Below are 24391 nucleotides of genomic sequence, written 5' to 3' on the forward strand. Positions count from 1 at the left end.
GACCAACCTAGAAAGCATATTCAAAAGCAGAGACATTACTTTGCCAACAAAGGTTCATCTAGTCAAGGCTATGGTTTTTCCTGTGGTCATGTATGGATGTGAGAGTTGGACTGTGAAGAAGGCTGAGTGCTGAAGAATTGATGCTTTTGAACTGTGGTGTTGGAGAAGACTCTTGAGAGTCCCTTGGACTGCAAGGAGATCCAACCAGTTCATTCTAAAGGAGATCAACCCTGGGATTTCTTTGGAAGGAATGATGCTAAAGCTGAAACTCCAGTACTTTGGCCACCTCATGCGAAGAGTTGACTCATTGGAAAAGACTCTGATGCTGGGAGGGATTGTGGGCAAGAGGAGAAGGAGACGACAGAGGATGAGATGGCTGGATGGCATCACTGACTCGATGGATATGAGTCTGAGTGAACTCTGGGCGTTGGTGATGGACAGGGAGGCCTGGTGTGCTGTGATTCATGGGGTCGCAAAGAGGTGGACATGACTGAGCGACTGATCTGATCTGATCTGATATTTACATACCCCACTGATTCAGAGCTTGGCCATGAAACTCTTTTTAGTTAGTGGTCTGTGAGCAGAGGTGATGTATGCCACACTCATGCAAGAAGCGCAGGAGGCGCCAGGGTTCTGCTGGCCTCTTTCACAAGTTCTCTTTGAAATGAAAACAACTTATCCCAGACAGGACTGCTTCTCTGACCTGGTCCCTGGGACAAGAAGCTGTACAGGGACCTGCAGTTGACCCACAACTCACAGCAGAATTCAGTCAAATCACAGTCCTTATGTTCCATGAATGAGAAATAGCTTTTTTCAAGTCATTGGTACTTTGGGTTGTTTGCTACACAGAAAAGGTGACTAATGTAGGACCTTAGAGTTGATTTAACATCCTTATTTGCTGATAAGGAGAGATATCTAGGTTTTTAGTAGCTAACAGAAGAATCACAACAAATATTTGAACTACTGACTTGTTCTGTTAAACACTAAATACCTAGATTTTTGTTATCTTGAAATTTGGGGGAATATCACTCAAATTTGGGGCCTTAGTACTACCTAGACTACTACCTAGTACTGCTCTCTTTTGTCTGGCTTTTACCTAAAGAATATCTAGTAATAAACCAAACGAACTATCAGTGTCAAATGGGACATACTTCTACCTGAAAGATATTACACTCTTTTAGGTTCAAGCTTGTTTGGTAGTAGATAGAATAAAATGCAGTGATTTTTAAAATACCTTTCAGGCTCAACACTCTCATCTGCACTGTTAATCCAAAATACATATTTCAAAATCTTCTTTCTTAAATAACACAGAAAATTCTGATTTCAGGATGAATATAACTTCTTAATAAATTGTCTCCTAAATTTCCATGACAAAGTTTCATGTGTACTTTGACACCAAATGACAAGACTAAAATTCCCACGTTTTCCCTTTGCAAAACTGAGATGGAAACATCCCTATCAGCATGTGCTTCAGAATTTTAACTTGGTCCTGAAGTTTATTTTATGCTTTGCAGTTTTTAGAAATGAATTAATTTTGCTTACTTTATGACATTTTTAGTCCCTAAAAATTCAGAGACTAAACTCAATTACATTTTTATTTTATTTTCTATATCATCTTTTTGAGAATAACTAGTTACATGCAGCAATAACTTTTCCCTTTTAATGGGAAAATAATACTTTAGTACATGCTTTAGGAAATGAATGTTTTATTGTAGAACCATTCATAACTTCCCTTTTATGTTGTTGTTTATTGTGGTTTTCCAAATAAAGAAACAAAATGTAATAAACTAAATGGAGTAACCAAGTAAATTTTCTTTTTCTATATTTTCTCTCTTCTTATTTGAACTGCACACAAATCTTACCTTTGTGAAAAAACATCCCGGTAAGGACTGCCATGCTGTAATGCAATTCCATATCCTCGGTCAGCAACGGTATTCCCAATGGTATAAAAGGAACAATCTGGGTCATTGATCGCCACATATTCCAATACAGCTGCATCCCACACAAAAGCATAATTTCCATATTTCACCTGTGCAAATATGAAGAACATGAGAGGAAAAAGGTTTAAGGTTGGAATTCGGTCATATAGACAGGATAAAAAAATGTTACATTGCCATACAATTAACAGTGTAAACAATAATAGGGCCTATATTTCAAACTAAACACCTATTCTGAATTAGAATTTGGCTTTTGGTTAATTTATAGCTCTGTTCTCTTGGAAATGCAATGAAGTTGGAATGTTAACTATGTTTCCAGGCACCCCACTTATAGTAAAATGACCCCTGAGTAGTAAATGTCATCTGAACTGGGAGAACAGTAAATGCAGGGAAGGAAGCCATGTCTCTGAGCTTCTTTGAGTGCAGTAATCCTTATACAGCTGGCCTTGTGTCTTTCAGGACCCTGGAAATTGTGCTTGTTTTTGGAGTTGTTATAAGAGATATTGGTTCCTTTGGATTATTAGGCTTCTAAGCCAGGTAGGCTTTTGTACCACCCAACATGGGTATTATCTTCCTGTCTGTGACCTGTACTCTAAATGAATTCTGTAAGTACAACTCATATTGAAGAAAAATAGCTAACACTGCCTGGCTGGCAAGATTTCTTGTCCTATGTCCTTCTAAGTTAATCTGTTGTCAAGTGTGACCTATGGTAATCTTGTAGTCAAACTTGGTAGGTGCTGTAATGAGGGAAAAAAAATAATTATACAACCTTCTCTATTACCATATAGGGAACATGATTTCTTCTGGGTTATTTATAATATCTTTCAATGATTATCCCTTTTTTCTATTAGTAATCACTCATAAGTTACAAGTTTAACAAAAATAAAAACAGATGTTAATAAAGTTAATTTAGAAAATTATTATATATAACATAAAACTAAATTCATAAAATAGATGGAACTAATAATTAAATCAAATATTCAGTGTGTTTATTTGCTTGTTTGCTTATTTACTTATTTGAGGGGAAAGCAATATTTTGGTAAATATGATTAGGGAAAAAGAAAAAAATATATAAGTATAGGTAGAGGGAATGATGTTAACAAAATGGGTGAATAGGAAGTTCCCCCCGCTTCAAGTGTGTTAGATGCTCTGTTGTGTCCAACTCTTTGGAACCCCAAGGACTGCAGCCTGCTAGGCTTCTCTGTTCATGGAATTTTCCAGGTAAGAATACTGGAGTGGGTAGCCATTCCCTTCTCGAGGGGATTTTCCCAGCCTAGGGATAGAACCCGGGTCTCCTGCATTGTAGGATTCTTTTCATCTGAGCCACCAGGGCCTTCATATCCCTAGAAAAATATCAATGTAGTAGCCATCCATAAACAAAAGTGCTTTTGTGGGAGGCTTGGGACCCAGTTTTCTGCTGAAAAACTCAGGCAGAGTCTAAGGCTGATATAGGATGCTTTCAGAAGGAGGCATGTACCCCAGTGGCCAGCTGGCCCACTATGGTCCTGGCTGCAGTCCTAAAAGCAGCCCTATTTCCCTGTGGACTCTGCTCCAGCATCTGTGAAGATAACAGGTAAGGATGTCCATTTTCACCACTTCTATTCAATATAGTACTGGAAGTTCTAGCCAGAGTAATTAGACAAAGAAAAACGCTCAAATTTGTATACATGTGAAAGGAAGAAGTGTAATTATTTCTATTTGCAGATCATGTGACCATATGTGTAGAAAATCCTGGAGAGTACAAGTTGTTGTTCAGTAGCCCAGTCAAGTCCGACTCTTTGTGACCCCATGAATTGCAGCATGCCAGGCTTCCCTGTCCTTCACTATCTCCTGGAGTTTGCTCAGACTTATGTCCATTTAATCAATGATGCCATACAAACATCTCATCTTCTGTGATCCTCTTCTCCTCCTGCCTTCCATCTTTCCCACTGTCAGGGTCTTTTGCAATGAGTCAGCTCTTAGCATTAGGTGGCCAAAGTATTGGAGCTTTAGCTTCAGCATTAGTCTTTCCAATGAATATTCAGAGTTGATTTCCTTTAGGATTGACTGGTTTGATCTTCTTGCAGTCAAAGGGACTCTCAAGAGTCTTCTTCAGCACCATAATTTGAAAGCATCAATTCTTTGGTGCTCAGCTTTCTTTATGGTTCAACTCTCACACCTGCACATGACTACTGGAAAAACCATAGCTTTGACTATACAAAGTGATGTCCTGTATACAATGTGATGCTTTTGTCGACAAAGTGATGTCTCTGCTTTTTAATATGCTGTCTAGTTTTGTCATAGCTTTTCTTCCAAGCAGCGCCTTTTAATTTCATGACCGCAGTCACATTATATACAAAATAAATTCCTATAGTGCAATACATTAATTAAAATGAACAAAGAATCAAAATTTTAAAAATCCACAAAACTAGAAAAATCTTATATTGGAAAAAGAATGGGACATTCAAATATAAATATAGGGGAAGAAAATGTAAGTAAATATTTAATATATTTAACTCAGTTGTGTGTGTGTGTGTGTGCTCAGTCGTGTCTGTTCTTTGAGATCCTGTGGACTGTAATCCACCTGGCTCCTCTGTCAGTGGGATTTTCCAGGAACGAATACTGGATTGGTTTCCATTTCCTCCTCCAGGAGACCTTCCAGACCCAGGGATTGAACTCGAGTCTCTTTTGGCTCCTGCATTGGCAGGCGGATTCTTTGCCATTGAGCCACCTGGGAAGCCACCTTAACTCAGTTAGCCGTCTATATCCATGGGTTTTGCACCCATGGATTCACCCAACTATGGACAGAAAACATTCAAAAAATAAAATTCCAGAAAGTTCCAAAAAGATTAATCCCAGATTAAGTTGGAGGTTGAATTTGCTGCATGCTTGCAACTGTTTACATAGTATTTACACTGTATTTACAACTTTTTACATAGTATTTATGTTGTATCAGGCATGAAAAGTAATCTAGAAATGACTTAAAGTATATGGCAAGATATGTGTAAGTTATATGCAAATATTACATCATTTTATACAGGGGATACAAAGAACCCTGGATTTGGGGGTTCCTGGAAATAATCCTCTGCAAATACTGAAGGACGACTATACTGCCTTTATATATATTTGCTTAGGTCAGGCTAATATCAGATACTTGATAAAAAGTTTTGCATGAAATATGGTCTAAAAACTTCAGACCAGTTTACTGTGCACAGTGGATACTTTTTTTGGGAGTGAACTACCCCAACCAAACCCATGGGATCTCAAAACAAATAAATAAGTCATTGCAACTATTCATGGAGTGTCTCCTGTACCCTAGGCAATATGTCAGGTACTGTGGTTCAGTGCTCCTTAAAATGTGATGCTATTAGAATTAGAATTACCATTGTATTCTTGTCTTAAAAAATGTAAACTCCAGACCCAACCCTAAATTTACTGCATTGGAACGTTTGGTGTTTGAGACCTGGGGTACAAAATCTTGATAGTAGACAATCTTATGAACACCACAATTTTTAAATAAAATTGTTTTGAAAAAAAAATGAGTAATATAATCAGGAAGAATTTTTGAACTTGAGGCTTGATATAATTATAAAAACTGATAGATTCTTGCAATATTAGTATGGGAGGGGGGAAGTACTTGGTTAAGTTCCCTTTGTATTGATTACTTGTATCTGCATAGTCAGCCCGAAGTCCTTGCTATCTCTGATCTTTTGCATTAATTACACTAGGGAAGGAGTTCTTAACTGAGACCTCTATAATGAAAGGCAGATTAAGAAGAGAAAAACAGAAGTTTATCGACATGTGTGCCTTGTGCATACAAGGGAGATGTCCAGGGAAAATTGAGTAACTCAAAGAAGTGGCTTGGAATTCAGGATGCAATACTATTTAAATAGGGAATGGGAGGGGGTTATGGTCATTTGGGGGAAAGTAAAGAATCTGCCTGCAATGCGGGAGACACAGGAGACTCCAGTTCAATTCCTGGGTTGGGAAGATCCCCTCCTCCTTGGGCTTTCCCAGTGGCTCAGACGGTAAAAGGAATCTGTCTATAATGTGGGAGACCTGGGTTCAATCCCTGGGTTGGGAAGATTCCCTAGAGGTGGGCATGGCAACCCACTCCAGTATTATTGCCTGGCGGGCTACAGTCTAAGGGGTTGCAAAGAGTCGGACACGACTGAGTGACTAGGCACAGACACAAATGATTTTTAGCAAAGACCCTCAGAAGAATAGAAGGGTAGTATGATAGTTGGTGACAAAGTTGTATGGTGTTGACTTCCGATCTCTTCTGTGATGAGTCAATATTCCTTGGATGATGAAACTCTCGAAGACAGAATTTATGATGATTAAGTTACTTTCAGAAGATTTATCTTTAGGCAAATAAAAGCAGTTCAGAGAAAGCCTCTCCCTGAATTTGCTGTTTTTCAAGTGTTTGCAGTTCAAAATAATATGTCAGTGTTGTATATTTTGGAGTGGCTTATTCTGTTTCCCTTCATCACCAACTGTTGTATCGGTCATTTTAACTTTCTGGGTCTATACTTACAAGAGAGATAGCAGTGGCCTTGAAGCCTTCTCTAGCAACCTACTTTGATTTTGCTACTTTCCTCCATTTAAAGCAGCTACCCCTCCTGGATCCCCTTGCAGCTTCCTTACAACCATCCAGGGACCTCCCCAGTTGGAGACATACTGCTTTGCTATTACAAAAGTGTTCTAGCATTGCTGTTCCTGCTTTGTGAACTGTAGAGCTCCATTTAAATGTACAGTAACATTATCATTGCCATTATATACATGCTTCTAGTAATTCTAATGTTACAAAGCATTATGAATGCATTTTAAAAAGAGAACCATTAAAACAGTATGATTATAGCCTACAGCAAGGCCCTTGAAATGTTGCATAGTAACCCAAACTATTTTAGCTTTTAAAAATATCCCTGGCCTTTTTCATCTACTGAAACATACAATCGCTGTCCTTTACATGATTTTTAACCATTAAATTAAAACTATCTAGAAAATACTCATCGACAAAACCTAAAATCACTTTTTAACAGAATAATAATTGAAGGTTTGGCATGGGAATTTTCAAGTCATCTGAATAGGTGATGGATATTATTTAAAAATTTTCAACTAGTCTTTGTTGTTGAGGTCATGTTTGGATAAGCAGCTAAACTATGGGTCATTATTTTACAGTGAATTCCATGCCAGTAGAGTAATTTATACAGGTCAAACCAGAGGGCAAAAGTGTATCCATGTCAACACATTTCAGGCCTTGATTGTAAAAAAGGAAAGGAATCCAAAGTGGCATCTACCTCCAGTATTATTTCCTGGTCCCTAGAATGCTGTAGTGATTGACAGACAATGGTAGCTATCGATACTCAACACCTGTGTCCTCATAATAGGGCTGAGATGCCAAAAGCTTGTGATGGATTTCTCAGTACTGAGATCATGCTAGAAGCTGGATTTTGTTCCACTTCTACAATATTTCTACAGAAATCTTTCTTTGAATTTCATTTTACTAATAATTATGTATTACTCTGAAATAATGTTTTTATTGGAGGATAATTGCTTTACAAATTGTGCTGGTTTCTGCCATACATCAACATGAATCAGCACGGGTACACGTATGTCCCCTCCCTTTTGAACCTCCCTTTCATCTCCCTCCCCATCCCACCCCTCTAGGTTGTCACAGAGCGCTGGGTGGAGCTCCCTCTGTCACACAGCAAATTCCCACTGGCTTTCTATTTTACATTCGGTAATGTGTATGTTTCCATGCTGCTCTCTCAGTTCACCCCACTTTCTCCTTCCCCCACTGTGCCCACAAGTCTGTTCTCTGTGTCTGTGTCTCCATGACTGCCCTGCAAATAAGTTCACCAGGACCATCTTTCCAGATTTCATACACATGCCTTAATATGCAACATTTGTCTTTCTCTTTCTGACTTACTTCACTGTGTATAACAGGCTCTACGTTCATCCACCTCATTAAGACTGACTAAAATACATTTTTTTTATAGCTGAGTAATATTCCACTATATATATGTACCACAACTTTTGTATCTATTAATCTAGGGAGCCCTCTTGCACTGTTGTTGGGAATTGATACAGCCACTATGGAAAACAGTACGAAGATTTCTTTAAAAAAAACTTGGAATAGAACTACTACCATATGACCCAACAATCCCACTGCTGGGGATATACCCTGAGAAAATCATAATTGAAAGAGATGCATGTATGTACCCCAGTGTTCACTGTAGCACTTTTTACAATAACTAGGACATGGAAGCAACCTAGATGTCCATCGACAGATGAATGGATATACATTACTTTTAAGATCCTAAAGGGATCTGTAGGGGATGTAAACATGAATAACATTTGGGCCTCTGCCCTCAAGCCGTTTACAATTCAGTAGTGGAGATAAATCAAACACTAAATTGCTGTAACACAAAGTATATTGTGGTAAGTTCCACAGAAGAAGCTTGACGTGTTAAAGTAGTTTAAAGCAAGGGGAACTTAATTGTCATTGAGGAAGTCAGCACAATTTGCTCAAATATTATGGTAACTACAAGAAAACCCCAAATATTGTAGTTCCTTATCTTTTATGCTTAACTGATTGAACAGAGATAGTCTTTGGTGACCATTTCTTATTCATGCACACTCTTTTAACCTTCCAGTTTTCTGGAATTTTCCATTTGTCAGGTGAAGAACTGTAAACATTTAATGTTATTTTCTCAAATATTTGCATTTCTTGCCATGTAAAGTGAAAAGTGGGAAAATTATTTTTAGTAAAACCTATACCTGTGCTCGTCACTGTGTTGTGGATTATGGCATATTTCTGTTCCTCTGAAGAATGCCCTTGTCCTGAATGTCCCTGTACCCACATCTCCATCATGACCTAATGCTGAAAGCACTCTTCAGTTTATTAGGCAGCATTCTCCTGTAATAACTGCAGGAGTCCAAGCCGCAAGCAAATACACTTATCACTACTTTTTACCCCAATTACCTTGGTTTTAATTAGGACACTATATCCTTTCTCACATAAGTCTTTAATCTATCAAATTCCTTCAAAGTTCACTTCAAAATCTATAGCTACAGAGGGACAGTGATGATGATCTCTTTTTATTAAAAAAACATTCGGTGGAAATAATTATGGAAAGATGACATTTAAACCAGAGCGGAAGAAAAGAATTCCCTTTACTGAAGAAGGAATATCTTCCCTCTCTCCTCCACTTCTTTCTCATGATAATGGCTAACATTTAGATGATATTGGGCACGTTCAGGGTGGTATGGCCATAGACAGTTGCTAACATTTAGAAAGCATTTTTTTCATTCTTAAAAATACCTTTACACATAAATGTGTTCTTTGCAATACTGTGAGGCAGCTGATATGATACCTAATTCATAGATGTGGTAAGGAAACTTGCTCTGAGTTGTAGCAATTATTTGCGGTAGATTTGGAACTTGAAGCTCAAGGCCACCTTCTTTGCCTTTTTCACTACATTAAAGATAAATTCCCAGGAGATATTTGCCATAGGAATGCAAAAACATTCGAGCGATAGCAGCCTTTGTCTTCAAGGCACAGCCTATCTAGTTGGAGAAATAGTATTTACATAAATAAAAATAATGCAACATAGTGTGCAGCCAGAGAGAGCCATGGAAAGCATGCAACTTCTATGGGATCACACTATTAAGATGAACAAGATTCAAGCTTTAAAAAACAGGTTGCTTATTTGTTAAAACCGCTGGAATGAATGAAATAATCTGGTTTCTATGATTCTGGAGCCCTTAAGCCTGTTGATTTTGTGACTACTGCTATGTAAGCATTTCTGATTTTCAGGATTGAAACAGAAGCAGGGCTTTTCATAATTAAAATGAAGGCTGAAGGCTGGAACTGTATTATTTTTGCTCATGAAATAAAAATTAAAAGGCCTGAGAACAATGTGGGAGAAATAAATGCTACTTTTGGGCTCTAAGCTGCTAACTTCTTTACAATTTAAACTCATGGTTGGTGGGGGATAAAATTATTGTGAATTACAGGCACAAAGAATTATGATTAACCCAGCATTGATCTATACTGGTCCTTATAATTCATTGCCCACAGAAGTCCTTTAGATGGGATAGCTTTAATATTTATGACATATGGTTCTAGGTGGTGGCCTCTCCCACTTTGGGCAAATTAATAATTTAACATCATTCATCAGGTCTTCTGAATTTATCCAGCACAATAAATCATGCTCAACTCCATATTTTAGCACTTAACACTGACTTCTAAAATATATATGGTTTTGTTTACTGCCTTAATTGTTGGTTTACTATATTTTCTCTTGTATTATTTTGAAATTTGAATTTGTGCTCCAAAATAGTCATCACATGGCACAAATGTTCACAAGAAAAATATGAATATGTTTAAAATAAATATCAGCTTATTAATAAAACATCTTCTTTAACCTAGAAAAGAAGCAGTAAGTCTACTTCTCACTCTTCTGCTTTTCTTTTTTGAGGTTACTAGAATGCTGTTTGTTTTTTTTTTTTTCAGTGGTGTTTTGAAGTGTTCTGGGAATTTGAAAACTAAACCCAGTTTCCTTCCCGTCAGTGACAGCTTCCTCCTGAAACAATGGCTGCTAGAGTCCAAAGATAGAAGGCTAGAAGGGCTTGTGGTTCTGGATAATTGTGTGTGCAAAAGAACTGGTAGTTCTCCTCTTCAGGCTGGGCGAGTGCCTGAGAAAACCAGTGGGACCTCTAGGGAAGGCAATGAAGAAACAAGTTTGAGTGAATGCTTGATTCACAGAGATCTTGGGTCCTTGAGTTCTCCTGTCCTCTTCCTTAAATATTTGTCCTCATGAATATATCTGTTCTGTTGCCTTTAAACTGGTCAGGAAGGAGTCAAGTGGGTTGGCAGAGACCTCCCAGTCTTGGAGCCTGGAACAGAACAGGAGACTGGTGAACCCACTGCCTTTTCCATGTGTCTTAGAAGAAGGATTTGTGAATCACTCTCTTCTCTATTGCTGGCCTATGAGGAGGAGAGGACATTTCACCTGCAGTTAGCAAGACTGCCAATAAATATGATAATCCAACAATCTAACCTGAGTCCCCATGAACTGACAAAGAAAAATAACTTTGTATAGTGAATACTACAGATATGGAAAGATGAAGCTGAACAAGAAGAACATATTTGGGGGAAATAACACTGCGGTGACAGAAAGTTTCCAATTTTAAAAGAAGAATAAAAAGAGCACTTGACAAAATTCAACCTGTGAGTCTGAAAAGATTTATGTGACTACAAACAAACCTCAATTTTTCAATCAAAAAACTGACCAGATGAATGGAAAGAAAAACTGCTCATAAACGTCCTGCAAGCTCAAATGGATTAACTAGGGTGACAACTGTCCCAGATCACCTGAGATGCTTCAGTTGTAGCAACGAAAATTCTAAGTCAAGGGAAGCTATCTTGGGAGACAAAAAGTCCAGGCTTTTGGTAGTGAATACAGGAGATTTGGGGAAAAGTACAAAATCCATACAGCAGCTTAAAAGATAGGGGTTGCAAACTACTATGATTGTAGCAGATGAATATGACAGACATTATTTGCCTTCTGCAGTTGCTGTAACTATTTCCCCGCCAACTGTGGATGTTTCCAACTTGCTATTCATAATAATGAATCACCAATCTTGTATCAATGTGAATACTAAGACTTAAGTGTGCAATTTAAGTGCATGGTAATCATGAGTGTTAACAGTCCTTCACCTGTGGATTGACTGTTATTCTTGGTATTATCAAGATGATGCCAATATTTTTAACATTGTGAATCCTGTGATCATTTTTTTAAGAGCTCAGATGATGAAAATGAGAATGATTGTAATACTAATCCCACCTGACCCCAAACATCAATGAAAAAGAAGCCTAACTGACTAGGCTGTCTTATTACAGAGGGCAGAACACAAGTAACTGAATTAGGGAGGTAAATAAGCAAAACAGCACACTACTGTGTAATATGCAGAAAAGCACTTGGAATTAATTACAATGGAAAAGGAAATGTGAAGGCACACAACGGGGAGAGTGAATTTCACAAGTTGGGGATGAGACATGCGATATTTCTAAATCAATCAAAAGTTTCTGTGTCTCCCCGAAGACACCAATGTTCAGTTGAAAATAGCAGCTGCTGAATTGGTTTGGGCACACCGCATGAACAAGCACACTTCACTGAATTGCTCCCCTGACAGCTCTATGAAACCAATAAAGCTATTTTTCCCAATTCTGAGGTTTCACGTGAATGCACTATGGGAAAACAAAAGCAGGAAATGTTGATAATGGATGAGTTGGTTCTTTACAGTGTAGAGCTAATTCTTTCAGATTTTACCTGACTGATCACATTTTTTACAAGAAAACTCTATGTCACCCAATGGCAATGAAAAATGATCCCTCCTGTTCTTAGAGACTTTAATTTTAAAAAGATAGTGTCAAATCATATTCTTGATTTCTGTGAAGATTTTACTAAGCTACATAAAGCACAAAACTAGAATCTACTGATACCTTGTCCAAATACAGAGACTTTAATCATCTTTCTGCAAATTATGCAAATATATCAAATGAAAATTTTGGCAAATTCTATTCAGTGGATAAACTTCTTATTAAGGAAAGTGAAAAGATCTTATCTGCAAAATGTTCTATATACTTTGTAAGCAACACTATAAAAAATGGTCAAGATTTGCTGACAGGTGATATTGAAGCTTTCATAATGAAACATTTTGGTTCTTTTTGCTTCCTCAAAATGTGAAGAGACACTTAATGATAGTTTTTATTTAATAGAAATGGAAGGACATGCCTCCATAAGCATATGCCTAAAAGAGAGCTATTAAAGGTAAGAATGTGGATTACCTTAAAATCACATTTTCAAAGTGTGGGACAAGAAGAATGTCTTTCATTAATTTGGAAACACACTGAGGATGTCAGTGGGGAAAACGATTACAATAAACAGAACTTTATATGCTGTTTTTCCAAACTTGCTTGATGATTTTGAAGAAACCATGGGATAGCTGGGAAAGGATGAACTGAACACAACTCAGTTTTTCAATTTTATGTGTAGATTATGACAAAATCTCATGGCAAAAAAATAACACTTTTTTTGAAATAAGACTATTCTATTTCCTCCCAAGACTACTCTAACTTCCCTCTCCCCAAAAAGTCACCATAAAAGGAAACTGAGTTAGGCTGGACTTACTCAATTTCTTTACTAAAACTATAACTTCTTTAGATTCCAGTATTGATTTCTCAAATTCAGATTATCTCTGTTTTAAAACCATTTTCCTAAGAAAGCAAGCATTAACTTATGAGGACATGCAATGCGCCTTAAAGTCTTTAAAAATGATGGACATCTTGGACATACTAGGCTATATGATGAATTTATAGGTGCAGAACTATGATTGACACAAGACAAATCTTTAAAAACAAGCTTGTAGAATCAAAGTGTATGGGCACAGACATGTGGACACAGAGTGGGAAGGGGACAGGGGGACGAACTGAGAGAGTGGCACTGACAATCATGCACTCAGTTCAGTTCAGTTCAGTCGCTCAGTCGTGTCCGACTCTTCACGACCCCATGAATCGCAGCACGCCAGGCCTCCCTGTCCATCACCAACTCCCGGAGTTCACTCAAACTCACGTCCATCGGGTCAGTGATGCCATCCAGCCATCTTACCACGTGTGAAATACATGGTGAGTGGGCACCTGCTGTAGAGCACAGGGAGCTCAGCTTGGCGCTCTGTGACCACGTAGAGGGCTGGTACAGTGGCTGGGGTAGAAGGGAGGCTCAAGAGGGTGGGGATATACGTACACGTGTAGCTGACTCACTTTGTTGTATGGAAGAGACTAACACAACATTGTAAAGCAATTATGCTCCAATAAAACAACAAAAAATGTATGTATATCTTTTTGAAGAGTGGGAAAAAAATTCCTACACATTGAAATACCTGCTATTGATAATAAGTAAACTCCTAACTATTTCTTGCCCAAATACTTCCTCTAAGAGCATATTGAGCTTGATGTCATCCCATAGGAATGATACTAGAATCCCTGTTACAAGGGCTTGATAAGAGCAAAGTTTCAAGTCAAAGTAAATTTGATGTTTGACTATTTTCAGCATAAAAGACAAGAAGGATGTTCTGCAGATTGCAGGCACTTCAGAGAAGAATTATTGAAAAAGGAAACAGTAAAATTATCCTACCATATTATGGGACAGAAAGAAACATGTCTCTATTATTTATTATTAAATACAGTTAATATCTGTTAAATTAGTCCTATTTTATTCATATTCCTTTTTGAAAAAGTTTTATATTTATATGTCTTCAATATAGCCTATAAAATTTAAATATCTAACACAGAGTTTAAAAACAGTAAAATTAACTTTATCAGAGGACAAAAAGACACCTTACTAAAATTTTGCTATACATTTGGCACTTTTATTATTTGTACTATTATCAGTTACTATTCTGACAGTTAACTAACCCTATTATTGCCTTGTTTCACTAATAGCATTCTGCGATGAGATGAATCATATAGACTAACACATAATTTAAATATATACAATATCGATAAATTCCTGTTTAATTTTTTATGTTAAAGTAATAACACATATAATAATTTATCACACATTAAATTACAAAGACTTTTTTGTCTGGTGTAGCTGAATTCTGGGTTGTCTTTCTCACATGTTGGTCAACATATTAATGAATGTTATTGGCATAATAAAATATCTGTTTGGAAGAGAATCAAATCATAACTTTTTTTTAACTTTAAATAAAAATATTTTCCATTTGTACTAAATAGTTCAAAATAAAATAACAAAACCCCTGCAAAAAAAAAACCAGAGGAGAATATAACAACATAAGTGAGGAAGGACTTTTTAACCATGTGATATGAAATCCAAGAAATATATAAGTTAGGCATACTTTTTAACACAAAACATTTGTAAACACTGTTGTATGTCCAAAGACACATATACACAGATTGAAAATAGATTTGCAAAAAAAAAGTAGAACACAGGGGACAAAGTTAATACTTATGAATATACAGGTGCTTCTCTAAATAAGCATCCTTTATTCTAGTGAAGAACAGGAAAAGCAAGAGAAAAATAGATAAAGCATCTGAAGAGGCAGTTCAAAATGGAACAGATATAAATGTCCAACAAGCATATAAAAAAGACACAACTTTGTAAGTAGATAAGCAAGTGCAAAAGAAAATAAGATAATAAAGGCTAGTACTTTATATCAATTGATTTGGCAACATTTTACAGATGTATATTGCTGGTGGAGATGCACTGAAAACTACATTTTCACACATCACTAGTGGAAATGGAAAATGTTATAGCCTTTGTCAAAAGTAACATCTATTCAAATTAAGGAAAATATAGATTGTAGACTTTTAATGATCTTCAGTCATCAGGTATTTGGGGATAGGGCTGGGGGGAGTAGGTTAAAAGAAAAATGGTTAAAAGAAAAAAAAAGGAAGATAATACAGATGACTATTGGTCCATCAGTTCCATTCCCAAGAATGTATCCAAGAGAAATAAAAATTTCAGATTAACATATAGGTATATTCAGTGCATCATCGTTTATTGTGGCAGCAAATTGGAAACAGTTGTAATGCTTATCAGCCATGGAAAAATGATGTATTCTTGTCATAAAACATTATGGAAACATTAAAAAGAATCTATTAGAGCAATACAAGGTGCTCTTTTTTTGACGAATTTGCAGAATGAGAAAAAGCAAGGTGAAGAAATAATTTATTATGTAATCCTACTTTTAATTATATAAATATGTGGATATGTGTGCGTGTGTGTTATTGTATTATTGGAAATGCTTAGGGAAAGTATGGAAGAACACAATGTTTACCATTGGTTACTTTTTGAGAATAAAAAATGTAAGTGGAGGTAAAGGGGAGGAGAAGGGCAGAAAGACAAATTGAAAAGTAAAAGTAAAACTAATGCTATAAAAGGGGCTTCCCAGGTGGCTCATTGGTAAAGAATCTGCCTGCAAATGCAGGAGACGAGGGTTCGATCCCTTGATTGAGAAGATCCCCTGGCGAAGGAAATTGCAACCCACTCCAGTATTCTTGCCTGGGAAATCTTATGGATAGGGGAGTGTGGCGGGCTACAGTTCATGGGGTTGCAAAGAGTTGGATATAACTGAGCATCATGCAATACTCTAAAAATGGCATGCCTAGCTACCTGCCTTTATGAAAATTACATATGTAATTAATTAAGTAAGTAATATGTAATTTAAATATGTAATAAAATAAGATTTTTTTAAAAGGTCAGATTTATTGAGATCCTATTTATGTGAAGTTAAGTTCATCATTTTTACATATACATTAAAGAAAATCTTAAATAAAAAACTTAAGTATTTTTGTTTTATGCTTTGAATTTTTAAATGGCATTGTTAACATATATAGTAAAATAATAGTTTTCGAGTATTATGTTGATTTATAAATTTATAAGTACTTGGGTATTCATAATTACATACTCATAGTTGCTTTGCTGTAATAACGGATTTAATTCTACTCAGGCTGGAAGAGCCATTGACAAACATCTAAACCTCTCACACATAAAATTTATGCTAAAATTGCTAAGTCTTGCCATCTATCTGGGTTTCACTGGTGGCTCAGTGGTAAAGATTCCATTTGCCAAGGCAAGGAATGTGGGTTTGATCCCTGGTCCGTGAAGATCTCCTGGAGAAGGAAATGGTAACCCATTCTAGTATTCTTGCCTGGAGAACCCCATGGATCCTGGTGTGCTACAGATCATGGGGTTGCAAAGAGTTGAACACGACTTAGCAACTGAACAGCAACAACCATTTATCCATCTACACTTCCCTTCCCCAACCATTCTTTCTACTGTTGCTGCTGCTGCTGCTGCTGCTAAGTCGCTTCAGTCTTTGTCCGACTCTGTGAGATCCCATAGATGGCAGCCCACCAGGCTTTCCCCATCCCTGGGATTCTCCAGGCAAGAACACTGGAGTAGGTTGCCATTTCCTTCTCCAATGCATGAAAGTAAAAAGTGAAAGTGAAGTCGCTCAGTAGTGTCAGACTCTTAGTGACCCCATGGACTGCAGCCTACCAGGCTCCTCCATCCATGAATTTTCCAGGCAAGAGTACTGGAGTGGGGTGCCATTGCCTTCTCCGCTTATGTGCGTGTAATTCTGACAGAATGTTAAGTAGAAAGTTTACTTTTTGAAATGATATTGCAAAATAAACTAAATCCTAAAATAAGTTTAACATCACATGGGCTTCCTTGGTGGCTCAGACAATAAAGGATCTGCCTACAATGCAGGAGACCATTTTGATCCCTAGGTCGGGAAGATCCTCTGGAGAAGAGAATGACTACCCACCTGCCTGGAGAATTCCATGGACAGTGGAGCCTGGCAGTCTGCAGTCCATGGGGTCACCTGAGTGATTATCACTTTTCACTCTACTTAGTAAAGAAGTTAATTTTATCTTCAATTGGGTTTACTTTTTATGTTAACAGAATTTGATTTTATTTTTCATAGAGTTTCTTAAATGGTTTATGCTCTTTCTTGCCCTTAGTTCTTAGTTACTTATTTTTTGGTGCGGCAGGAGTGGGGGGAATTGGTGGTGGCAAGGAATGTTTTCCTATGCACCATTCTCTGCCCTACTCTCCTCTATCCTCTTTACCTTCCACTTAATCCTTTCAGAGCTGAGATCAGTTTGCTGTTGTTCTGTTGCTAAGTCATGTCCAACTCTTTGTGACCCCATGGATTGCAGCATGCCAGGCTTCCCTGTCCTCCACTATCTCCAGAGTTTGCTCAAGTTTATGTCAATTGCGTCGGTGATCAGTTTACATGTCATTTATTCCTGGATGTTCTTCTTGACCGCCAGGCTTGTGTGTACTCTCATAACAGCACTTTAGCACTATGTAGTATCCTTGGGTCTTTTCATGTTGTTTCACCCTTTGTAATTTTAAACCCTTGGTGGCTAGGACTACATTCTTTTCATCCTAGTATCATTGCCTCCCCTCAGCCTAACTTAGGGTCCAATATTATCAGGAGTAGGCACCTAATAGATACTTCTCATTTATGCAGCAATGCTTCATTTCCTTTCTTCGGGTCACTAGGACCACCATACATTGAAAGAAAGAAAGAAAAAGAAAGTGAAGTCGCTCAGTCGTGTCCGACTCTTTTCGACTCCATGGACTGCAGCCCACCAGACTCCTCCGTCCATGGGATTTTCCAGGCAAGAGTACTAGAAGGAAGGGTTGCCACTTCCTTCTCCAGGGGATCTTCCCGACCCAGGGATCAAACCTGGATCTCCCGCATTGTAGGCAGAGGCTTTTACCGTCTGAGCCACCAGGGAAATCCAATTGCCATGCATTGAACATCCCATTTATTCAACAGTCAGTATTCTCCAGTTCTCCAACATTGATAGGAAGGATCAAGTAATACCAGAAAGTTGTGACAGCTCAAAATTTCTACCATATACAAACGGATCATAGTGCTCTGTCAGGATAAAAGAGTATAAGGAAAAGTTTGTTAAGTTAAACCATATTTTGTGAAGCTGCATAGCTGTAGACGCATCAGCACTATCCAATAGAAAGCTCTGAAATATTGACAGTGTTCTCTATCTGTACTGTCCAATATGGTAGCAACTAGCCACATATGGCTACTGAGTAATGCAGCTAATGTGACTAAGAAACTGAATTTTAAATTCCATTTAATTTTTAATTCACTTAAACTTAAATAGTCACATGGGGCTCGAGGGTACAATACTGGATGTCAGGAATTAAAAGATACTTCCGTCTATGGGAGAGTATGATTTTATCCCTTCTGGACTCTGAAGAACAGTCATTTTTGGCATATAACAATAGATGGCCTTCAGTTTCTAATTAGCTCTTTCATATGCACTGTGATTACTGAGTATATCAAAAGCACCTTGAGGGCACACTCACTGTGTGTGTGTGTGTGTTAGTCGCTCAGCTGTGTCTGACTCTTTGCAACCCCATGGACTGTAGCCTGCCAGGCTCCTCTGTCCATGGAATTCTCCAGGCAAGAATACTGAAGTGGTTTGCCATTCTTTTCTCCAGGGTATCTTCCCAGATTCACTGTATAGACAAAACTGAATTAAATGCTTTAAGAAGGAGCATTTATATAAGAGTTAAGGGGAAAATTCAGTATTTTACTATTTCTTAATACTAAGAAGAAGTGCCAGTGGAATGCCACAATTCTCCTTGAAAAATTAAATGGGAAGATTTCCTTATAAAATGAAGTGGAAAATGAGTAAACTAACTCTTAGATTAGAACTTGGTGTGGGTGATATCACTCATGGCTCATGGCAGATTTTAAATTACTAAATTCAGAATTTTCACATTATTACTTTGTCATGTTGTAGAAACATGAAGACATTTCAGGATGATGGTAGTTCACAGTCTATTACACATTACAGAAGAGCATTAAAAAGGAATTTATATGGTGATCAGTTGTCACATTTCACTATCACACCAACTTCTTGGCCCAGCAGTAAGAAAATAAGGATATAATATCACAGCCTGTTTGTAATGATATGGTTACCCAGAAAAGAGTAGATGTTTTTTGAAAGAATCTGGAGAATCAGCTTTTGCCTCTATTGGGATGAAATTCTATAAAGTGGCTTGATAAAAAAAAAATATTGTATCTCCATCAAGATTTACAGACAGGTGAACAAAGGAAGAGTTCAAATTTTGGTAACAAATGAAACAGAAAAATTCCAATAAGCAGTTTACAAGGAATGCTTTTGAAGTTTCATTGAAGGCTGAAAAACAAAGCTAAAACTCATATCTTGGTTGGTTTAATCTTGTATAGATTCAATTAAGAGATTTTCTTATAGATGAAGTTTTGGAACCTACCAGCGTGCAAAATACCTCAGCACTTGGGGTTGGTGTTATAGGAATGCCTTAGCTAAAAATAGCCCTCAATTATTGGAGCAGTTACCAGTAAATGAAAAGAGCAAGGAAAGAGGAAAGAAAATAAGCCGAGGGAATAGGAATGATAAATATGGTTCCAGGATACTAATGTACTTATGGTAAATAGAGTATGAGGTACATAGAGGAGTGAGTCAGGTACTTCTTTGAATCAGTATGGACTCTTTTTAATGCTTAACATCTGGCTATGCTATATTTAATTCAAATCACTCAGTCCAACACAAACCATCATCACACTATATTTAATCCAAATCCAATCCAAACAGCACAGTACAATCACTTGTACTATGAAGAGCACAAATCTTAAATGTCTAATTCAATGCATTTTGGTTAAAAAATACACTTGTGAATCCACCACCCTAACTAAGACACAGAGTATTTCCATCACCCTGGAAATCCTTCTTGCACTCTTCCAGTCAAACTTCACCCCCTGGACACAACTGTTCTGATTTCTATCATCATAATAGAATACTTTTTGCCAATTTTTGAGTTTCATATAAATGAAACCAAACATTTGTACTCTTCTGTCTCTGGCTTCTTTTGAACAACAAAATGCTTTTAAAATATATCCACATTGGTTTGAGTATCAGTAGTTTTTCTTTATAATTTCATGTAATATTGTGGTTTGAATAGACCATAATTTGTTTTTCTGTTTCTCTGCTGTTGGACAGTTGGGTTGCTTTCAGCTTGGAGCTATTACAAATAAAGCTGCTGTAAACATGACTGTATGTCTATTACAGATGAATGTTTTCATCTATTCTAGCAAATACCTAGGGTTGGAACTGCTGGGTCACGGACTATGTATATGTTTATTTCAGCAAGGAACTGTCAAACAGATTTCCAAAGTAGTTTCTACATGTTTTACACTATTAGGATCTGCAAGTTCTAGTTGCTCTGCATTCTTGCCAATATTTGGTACTCTTAGTTATTCTAGTGGATATGAAATGTAAATTATTGTGTTTTTCATTTGCATTTTTTGATGACTAATGATGCTAATTTAGCATATTGTTATGTGTTTATTGGAAATCTGTGTATCATCTTTTGTGAAGTAACCATTCAAGTCTTTTGCTAATTTTTATTGTGTTGTGTTTTTTATTATTGATTTTAGTAGTTCTTCATATATTGAGATATGTGGTCAAATATATGTATGTAAAACAAATATTTTGTTGGGTGGCTTGCCTTTTAAAGTTTTCTTAACAGTGTCTTTGATAAGTAGAAATACTTTTTCATTTTGATAACATCCAACATATAAATTTTATTCCTTGTTTAAGGAAGCTGCATTTGTCCTGAAACGTAGCTTTAATTCTACAATGTCTTCCTGGAACTTTGATGAAATACCCAATGTGTTTACCTAGCCCTTCTAATTTGGCAGGACTCAAATTCCAAACTTTATTTATTCTGTGATGTATGATAGTTAAGTTATGGTGAGCTTTTTTTTTCCTTCTAGCTGTTACTGTCTACTGTTTTCTTGGTTCTTCCCCCTGCATACACAGTTCAGGGTCAACCAAGAATCTGAGGGCAGTTTGTATGAAGATTTTGTGGTTCTGTCTTCTGTGATTTTCTTCTTTTTAAGCGTGCGTGCATGCTTAGTCACTCAGTCGTGTCTGACTCTTTGCTGGACTATAGCCTGCCAGGCTCCTGTCCATGGAATTTTCCAGGCAGGCAAACTGAAGTAGGTTGCCATTTCCTACTTCAGGGGATCTTCCTGACCCAGCGACCAAACCTGTGTCTCCTGTGCCTCCTGCCTTGTAGGTGGGTTCTTTACCCGCTGAGTCATCAGGGAAGCCCCCTTGTTTCTAAGACACCCTCTTAATTTTTAGGTGTTTTGGCAACCCAGAAACTCCTATCTGTGACAGTGTAAGCCAATAAAACTGCAACTTTCTTGAGTCCTAGGAGTCTTGAGCTGTGCATGAACTTGGAAGTATGCATAGGGGGAAAGCCATATAAATGTGACTCTTCTTGTCAAGTTTCCTTCTTTCAAGGATCACATCCCCTCCAGTCTCTGCCTGCCTTTGTGACAGGATCATTCTGATGCAAGATATTCAGTCAGTACTGGAAATGGAGCATAACTTTTTTTTTTTTTGTATGTACATAATCACAATGTTTTCCAGAAGATTGATGGAAACAAATGGAAGCCATAGTTTTGGGATTATTTCACCACAGATTTAAGTGATATATTTGGAAGTAAAATATACTTTGGAGAAAATTATATGGAGCTTCAGTGATGATAAAATTAGTTTCATAAGGCTTATGTAATCATCTAAAAGCTTTTTCACTTAAAGAAATGGCTGCAATTTACTAGTAATCTATTTACCTGAAGTGCACCTGAAGTGGCTGGTCTAACTCTATATTTTAGGTGAAACACTTTTAACCCTCCTTATGCTTATAAGTGCCCATTAATGACAGTGCTTTAAAAATTTTATCTTTTCCAAAGCTGCAGAAAAGATGTTGAACTATTAAACAGAGAACTGTGGGTGGTTTACATTCAACCCAATCCAATAACACATGTTGGATATGGACTGTGTACCAGCATGCTACAGGATGTTAGACTAGAAGTGAAAGGAAACAGCATCATGAAAATCCTGGAATTGAATTAGGGATAAAATTTTGTAGCAATATTTATCCCCGCATATGATTTTTATAGTCAGGTTGTATACCTAGTCATCGAGAAATGAAAATTATCAGAAAGAGTTGGAGTTATTCAGTGATTTATTAGAATGAGTTTTGTTCTATGCCTTGAAGTAATTTAAATAAAACACAAAATATATACTCATTCTGAAGCTACATCTCATCCAATTTTTTGCTGTATCTCTTCTCTAAATAGGCACATGTACACACACTAATCTGCATTATTTTGTCTGAATAAGACATAAGATAGACTTAGTTTGCATTTAGAGGTCCATAATATTACCCTGCCTTCGAGGAGAATGCATTTTTGTAGAAGCAGCAAAAATATATAAAGCACATATTAAAATGCAAATATAAATAACAATTATAATTACACTCATAAGGGAAAAACTGTTTAGGATTAGGTTAGATCTTTGAGAATAAGCAAGACTATTCAGGAGAAATTTGGTTGGAAAAGAAGCAAAAAAAAAAAGTAATTATAAGAAAGAGGGAAAGGTTATTACTTATTGTTTTGTCAGCAAGAGACCAATTATAAACTTCATAGACACTATGATTTAAGAAAAATATCCTTCTGTGCTTAGCAGAGCAAAAGAAACACTAAAGAGAATGAGTTAGGGAGGAATGCTGAAAAAGAGTGAGTATGTGAGGGAAAAAGAGAGAGAATTGAGAGAAAGAGTTATGGGGAGAGAGGTGGCTGCTGGTAGGGACTGAATAATTTCGTAAAAGTTGCAGATTAACTTATGTGACATGGAAGTTATAATCGAAAATAATATTGTTTGGTATCTAAGAACATGGAGTCTGGAGTCAGGCTGTTGAGGTATGAAATGTGAATCCTGACATCCATCTCCTTAGACTGATAACTTTGACGAGTTTCATTTTCTAGGGAGTTGGATGATAACCCCTAATTGAGGCAGTTGTCATGTAGGTTATGCAAGGGAATGCATATAGCATCTAATAAGCCATTGTCTTTTCACAGTAAACTGTCAATGTTCTTTAGTCTTTCTTATTGGTATAATCAGGAAATAAGGCTTCGGTCCATTAAGTTAGGGCTAACTAATAGAAAGCTTTCAATGTAGCAGTTTGCATGACTCCAGAGAGTTGTCTCTCATGGTAGGGAAAGTAAAAAAAATATATATATATATTGAAATGCAGTAGGTGGAAATTCAGGTTCAAAGCACAGAATATAACAAGAACTAAGTGACTAAAATTTGGCTCCAAAATAAGTACCTAGGCAAAGATTTCCACTGAGGCAGAGACATATCTGAATTCAAAAGAACCGGAAAGAAGCAGCTGAGCCTATGAGCTAACACATTCTGGAGGCAAAGGAAGATAGGCAGTGAAGAATGTCTTGGGATTTCTGGGTTGTGTGATAGGGAGATTTGCAGGAGTAACTGCCCTGATAAGGATGATGAACAATGGAGATGGTGGTGAGGGAATTACAGGAAGCTTCCTCCTAGAAAAGAGAAATTGCAAGGGAGCAAGTGAGTATTCAAATTCATTCTATGGATGAGTCACGCAAAAATAATCTTCTGTATAAGCTTAAAATATATCAACTCCTAATACATCCTTGGAGAAACTAGTGAGTCTCTTGCATTCTGCTTCCCTATCAACAAGAAAATCAGAAAACATTCATCATGATGTTTTGGAGCTGCTGCTGCTACTGCTGCAAAGTTGCTTCAGTCATGTCTGACTCTGTGTGACCCCAGAGACGGCAGCCCACCAGGCTCCCCATCCCTGGGATTCTCCAGGCAAGAACACTGGAGTGGGTTGCCATTTCCTTCTCCAATGCATGAAAGTGAAAAGTGAAAGTGAAGTCGCTCAGTTGTGTCCGATTCTTCGCAACCCCATGGACTGCAGCCCACCAGGCTCCTCCGCCCATGGGATTTTCCAGGCAAGAGTACT

At 37.2% G+C, this 24391-nt stretch overlaps 1 protein-coding gene across 2 annotated transcripts in view; it reads right to left on the reverse strand.

Annotated features, from left to right (window-relative positions):
* The window catches only part of GRID2 (glutamate receptor, ionotropic, delta 2), a 1587604-nt gene that overhangs the window by 139144 nt on the left and 1424069 nt on the right, over positions 1-24391 (reverse strand). For both annotated transcript variants that reach the window (XM_010860143.1, XM_010860142.1), the window contains one exon: positions 1863-2029. In XM_010860143.1, coding sequence (XP_010858445.1) covers positions 1863-2029 — 167 coding nt within the window. The remainder of the gene's footprint in view (positions 1-1862; positions 2030-24391) is intronic.

The sequence above is a fragment of the Bison bison genome, unplaced genomic scaffold (genome assembly GCF_000754665.1).
Source record: "Bison bison bison isolate TAMUID 2011002044 unplaced genomic scaffold, Bison_UMD1.0 scf7180017864464, whole genome shotgun sequence".
NCBI classification, from domain to species: domain Eukaryota; kingdom Metazoa; phylum Chordata; class Mammalia; order Artiodactyla; family Bovidae; genus Bison; species Bison bison.